The 6,155-nt window shown below is 40.4% G+C and overlaps 1 protein-coding gene across 1 annotated transcript in view; it reads right to left on the bottom strand.

The window, feature by feature from the left end:
• The window catches only part of JAM2 (junctional adhesion molecule 2), a gene marked incomplete at its 5' end in the record, with an annotated part of 14,864 nt that overhangs the window by 1,057 nt on the left and 7,652 nt on the right, over positions 1-6,155 (bottom strand). Inside the window, 5 exons of the mRNA XM_010147716.1 lie at positions 298-328; positions 1,228-1,243; positions 1,884-1,991; positions 3,671-3,773; positions 4,919-5,124. Coding sequence (XP_010146018.1) covers positions 298-328; positions 1,228-1,243; positions 1,884-1,991; positions 3,671-3,773; positions 4,919-5,124 — 464 coding nt within the window. The remainder of the gene's footprint in view (positions 1-297; positions 329-1,227; positions 1,244-1,883; positions 1,992-3,670; positions 3,774-4,918; positions 5,125-6,155) is intronic.

The following is a 6,155-nucleotide window of genomic DNA, read 5'->3' as shown; positions in this document are numbered from 1 at the left end:
TAATCATGAAAAGGGGAAAAAATAATGAAAGAAGCTAATAGTACAGGGAGATGTAGGAAGAACTAGGTAGAAGACAACCAGGGGAAAGTCTGGTTAGTGTGCTAAACGAAAGGTTGGCAGAGTATGGAGGAAGGTGCTGTAGTTGTATGGCACTTGAGAGTAAGTAATAGGACACTATAAATGCAGAGATAAGTAACTCCAGGTGTTGGTGGCACGTAAGGTTGGGGGGGTGTGCAAAACCATCGTATCTAAAGAATTTTGAAGAAATCTAAAGCTACTGAATGCCAAAATACTTGCCTTTTCACTTGTAGATTGATAGTTGGTCTTTCTGTTAACAGGAAAGGCACATAGGTTAGTGACTCTTCTGGTGTTAGTTTTAAACCTTTGAGAACCTTATTTATTAATGCGTTATTCCTGATTCCCAGCAATCCTTAGAGTATTTTCCCTCTTATAAAAATTTACAATAACAAATGATTGAATACTTTTAGACAGCTGCCATTATCTCATGAACCAGTGCTCAGTTACCTTCTCTAGTTTCTTTGCGGTGCTTCCAGTTATGCTTTTCATCTCAAGTTCACATCCAGTATAAACCGCAGAGTACTTTAAAGTAATATGTGTATTTTTCTTTAGTACTTTTTTTTTACCTGCTCTTACCTAAAAATGCTAACATGAACTTTTAAAGCAAAAAAATACATAAATTTGAGTGCAGCCTCCCCCAAAGCACACAATTATAGCCTTGTGTGGGAGCACTAACATAGCTTAAGGAATTCTGACTTGCTCCTAAGAAGTTTAAGCGCATGAAATCAATCCATATTAAAGGAGTAGACCAGACACTCTCAGAGTCTCCACCTGTCATACTTTTACAAAATACTTCCTGAAATTATCTGTAGACATGGATATGAGGACAGTTCAATTTGGTTCTGAGCCTCTTTTGTCCAGTTTGAAGAGGGGACAAACGCATGCCTGTAGCTGAGTTAGAGGTGTAAACCATAACCATGTAAAAAGACACACCTCTGCACATTTGTCACAGTAATAATGCTTAATTCATTGTCTGACCAGCACGCTGGTTCTACTAAAGCTGGTGTGTAGGATTGGGTTTGTTTGTGTTAAAAAAAGCCACTGTACAAGAATTGTGAGAAAGGCCTTAAAGAGCAATCACGGTTTCTAAATCAGAAATGTAAATTAAATTTGCAGTGATTTGTGTACTGCTTGCACCAAGATACTTACTGGGAAGAGCTTTCTTCTGAAAAAGAAAGAAAAAAAAATTAGCACAGGAAGAGTTTCCTTAGCTGATTTAAAGTTCTTTGAAATAGTTCTTCATGGCTTATTCTGCCTTTCATTTTCTAGATGGTGTTTGAACCAAATTCTGGTTTTGGTGCAGTGAGTTTAAACAGAAAAAGAGCCAGTTGCTTTCAAAGGTAAATGAACTTCCAAGTGACCATGAGTTCTAACAGCAGCTCTGTTAGCCTTTTAGGCGGCAGACATTTTCAGACCCCGACATTTGGCATCCCTTCTAGCTGTGCTGAACTCTACAGGCGCTAACGTAAACGCTACGGAGAGGGTTGCTCGGTGTCGAGATTTTTTGCAGCAATCCTAAAAATCAGGGTTTCTCTACCTGCGCTTTCGCCAGGACCCAGAAGAGGGAGTCAGTAACTTAGTTTCCCCTTCACCAGCACCCGGTCGCTCGGACCTTTCCGACAGCACGTGAACTTGTGCTGGTGGGCAGAATGAAAACGTCTGCACTTTTAAAGTTGCTGCTGTCATGCGCTTTAGCGCCATGGAGTTAGAGCCTTCATGAAAAGCAGGACATGTTACAGTCGGCATAAGGAAAGGCTTTTTTTTTTTTTTTTGACAGAAGGAAGGAGTGATTTTACTTTACTTACTTGTAAAGTAACCCTTTTTTTGGGCATAAAATACTCCAAGGCCACACAGTGCCATTACCAGAGCCACAAATACTACTGCAATGATGATACCATTTACATTAAGGTCATCTGCAATTATAAAACATAAATCCAATGTTACAAGTTGTAAAAATTTGCCTTTGCTGGATTTTTTCCCCTAATTACTACAGGCACCTTTTGTCTCTGTAGGTGGGCTTTGGCCTAAGCTACGCAAATAAATTAGTAACATGTAGATAAAGCAGTCCAAAAGCATTACTGTGTCATAGCCACATTAACAGAAGTGCTTCAGCTCCTTAGTTAGACCCAAAAGTAAGGAAAGAAGAAAAGGGGTCAAGGGATGCATACTTCTCATTATACCTATCTTCAGTAGTTATTATTCAGGTCATATGTCTCTAAAGAAATATATCTTGAAATCCTTAAAAGTCTTAAAACAAGTGTTTTCATGTAGTTATTTTGCCTACAGTAGCTGAAACAGCTGATGACAGCGTCAGGTCCCAGTCCTGAAGAACTCTTCATGGGACTTATTTAAAATTCAATGTGGGGTGTTTTTTATTATTATTTTTAAGAAGCAGGGCTTTTAAAGTTCAACACAATAAAGGCCAACAAATATTTTAGCCCAAATGTCTAAAGTTAAAGTCTACACTGAGCTACCAAAACATTTATCCATTCTTAATTTGAAGGCGTAACCCATGCCCGTTTCCTGATATAATCACTAAGAGCTTCCTGCAGTGGTCCATTTTAGGAAAACCATAAACAAGCAGAAATATTTTCACAGGTTTTTGTTCTATGACCAATTACTTATTTGGATCCTGACTTTAAGCATATGGTAATATATGGTTGGGAATTCTACACCCAGACCTACCAGGTTTTGTGCTCTGGTGAGTATTTCCACAAGAGAGGGACTCTATCTGGGTGGCTTGTGGAACAGTTGCTCATAATCAACCAAGAAAGCATTAAAAGCTGTGATACAGGGATTTTCAGCCAAGCTCTAAGAAAGCACCAGACAATTTATTTTATGGAATACTTGCACATGAACTTCTGTGCAGTATTTGTTAGGATTTTTCAGAAACTTTAAATGCTTTTTACCATCTGCTTTCCTACCCCATCTGCAAGAGCTAGTTTTATATTTTGCAAAAACATTCATACACTTTGGGTTATTGTAGACTCTTCTCCTCCAGCCTTTGATAAACTCTTTATTAGCCAGCCAACGTTACACTTCACCTACGCTGTCCAAGCAGAAAAGAACCAGGCAGCATGGGGTTTTTTATTTATCTTAAGATACGCTGGCTTCTTCAGTGTTCCTCTGGCAGGTATAAATGAGCCATTCAGTTAAATTTCTGACCTGATACATTAAGGTTTCACATGAATGCATCTCAAAAGGGAGGCTTTTTGTAAAGAAAATAAGCCAGTGGACTGGCACGTTATGCTGCACAGCTTCCACAAAAGCATTCTGAAATATTAAGGGTCTCACATGGATACTGCTATTGGGTGAAGTTCAGTGTTCAGCAACCTAAAGGCTGGCTACTGCAATAATTTTAAGGTGCTACACCTCTGCTTTACTGTGAAATGCAGTGACACGTTTGTGCTGTAGGAAAGGAATGCTTGAAGTAGCCACAGCAACTACATATAATGAACTCATTATCCCTCCCCCCAAATGCTATAAACAAAAAGATATAATTCAATCTGGTCTTAGCTTCTCTGTTGCATCATGCAATGAAATCATTCCTATTGCAAGACTGTTTTCCACCCTTATTTGCTTTGACACATACCAACTTGCATTCGCTTCACTGAGCATTTCTGAGATAATCCAATCCCATTGGAGGCTTCACAGAAATACTCTCCAGTGTCATTCTTTGTAACTGTGTTAAATAGCTGTTAAGACAGAGTCCAAAACCATTATCAGAATGGAAAAAAATTCAGAATTCCCTGTGGGATAGAAATGTTGACAGGTCAACAGGGTTTGTTTGCTTGGTTGTGGTTTTTTTAAACAAACAAAAAAAAACCTGAAAGTAAGTGAGAAATTCTGGTCCAGTTTGACCTCATAATTCAGCTCCCTAGTCGTATACCCTGGTCCTTATATTCCCCTTGTGGACTGAGAGGGTCTTTTAGATGGACATTTTAACTAGATGGAGTGTATCTACAAGGAGATTGTTTTTCAGTGGATCAGTGCTTTCCAACAAAATGCATTTTTAATCATTAGACCTGTTAACTTTTTTTCCACTTTAATATATGTCATACTTTAAGATTTTAAGAAGTCATTGATCCACCTCATTTCCACAGTGTGGCAAAAGAGCCACAGCACCTCTGTATGCAGTAGCAGTTTCCCGGTTTGATCGTGCGCAAGAATAGGGTGTCCCGAGAAGAACTCTTTACTTCCAAAAAGTCCTCAGCTGACACATCAAAAGTAGTATGTATCGACTTTTAGAAGGATCAGCCAATGGGGGAGGGGTAGAGAGAGAGAGAGATGGCCAATTCTGAGGAGAAAAATAAGCCACAAAACAAACAGCAACTGAAAAACCACACCAGGTTTACTTACAGCCTTGGCTTATTCCCGCTGACCTCACAAGTGCTGGGCTGGAACCTGGAAATGCCACTGGGTTGCACAGGCTTGGGACCGTGCTTGGTGCTGTGCTCCCACCGAAGTTGCTATTTCGGATTTTAAGGTGCTCTCAAATACAACTCTGTTGACACACCGGGAGAACGTTCTCACCTGGCACTGGTTAGCTGACTGACAGAGTGAAATTTGTCATTGATTTTCCAGATTCTGCCCATTTGTCATTACTGCAGCCTTGCCAATCACCAGTTTGTCAGTATCACTCAGTGTCTGCGGCTTGCCACTGCTCTGAGGCAGAAACCCCCGTGCGGGTTCATTAGCATGCATTTCAGCATGACATTGATCTCCGACAAAGAGCCTGTGCGTTTTTGGATTCAGACCCCTGCGCATCATGGCACTAAATGGTAAATTTGGTCATCCCGATAGCTGTTTTTTTTGTTGCAGAGCTGGTTATTGCACTTACCAGAGTGCCAGACTTCTTATTCATGGTGTAAGTCACGTTGGCTGCCCGAGCGCTGCTCGCTCCTGTCTTCTCCAGTAAGGCAACACCGTTCTTGTACCACTGGTACTCGGACGGAGGAGACCCCTCAGTCTCCTTACAGCTCAGTTCCACTACTGTTCCCGTCATTGCAGAGCTGGGTACCTCACACACCGGAGTAGTCGGAGCAACTGGACAAGGAAATCACACTTGTTACACAGCCTTATCAGTATTGTCTGCATGACAACAGTTTTGCAGTCACGGGTGAGGGAGTGAGCACTTCTGTACTTGTACATTTACTGCCACCTTCATGAAAAGAGGGGCTGGACACAGAGTCCTGCTACCGGACAGCACGGTAAAATTTGAGAGTTGATAAAAATGGGAGAGAGAGGCTTGGTCCTAGCCTCCCCCACCACATGCTGCGTCATCCTGTCTCCAGCCTACACACTCTCATCCAACCCCAGAGTGTCTGTTTCACTCTCCTTCTTATGTGGGGCCTCTTGCTCTCAGATACAGGAGGGGTAACTCAGGGAATCTGTAGTTCAGTAATTCCCCCCCTCCCATATTTAAACATGGAAGAGAGGAAGAAGAAAAAGATTTTATTTTTGTATTGAAAGAAGTCACATTTTTTGAAAAATGATTGTCAGAAAGAATTACCGGGACTGGCCATTATTGCGGCCATTGTGCAAATCCCAGGTTGAGGACCAAAATACTGGCTACGAAATTTCAGTTAAAAACAAACATTCCCACACACAGATGCAGGAGAACTGATCATTCTTCTGCTGTGAAGATAAACGGCTCTTTTCCAATTATTCTGATGTGAACTGAAAAGAAACTTTTTTTTTATTTTTTGTAACTTGAAGCTACGCAGAAGGAAACTAGGGGTGAAAAGGCATGCATGGCAGATGAAAAGCACAAGTGACACCTTAACAGGTATGCAGTTTTTTCTTGACTGCTTATAAAATAAGAAGCAAAAATAAAGAAAATCAAGTTAAATACTAACTAATTCCCATTCATTTTTGAACTGAAAAGAAACTTTTTTTTTATTTTTTGTAACTTGAAGCTACGCAGAAGGAAACTAGGGGTGAAAAGGCATGCATGGCAGATGAAAAGCACAAGTGACACCTTAACAGGTATGCAGTTTTTTCTTGACTGCTTATAAAATAAGAAGCAAAAATAAAGAAAATCAAGTTAAATACTAACTAATTCCCATTCATTTTCA

This window comes from Eurypyga helias, unplaced genomic scaffold (assembly GCF_000690775.1).
Source record: "Eurypyga helias isolate BGI_N326 unplaced genomic scaffold, ASM69077v1 scaffold17812, whole genome shotgun sequence".
Classification (NCBI taxonomy): Eukaryota; Metazoa; Chordata; class Aves; order Eurypygiformes; family Eurypygidae; genus Eurypyga; species Eurypyga helias.
This window is presented reverse-complemented; position numbering and strand designations above follow the sequence as displayed.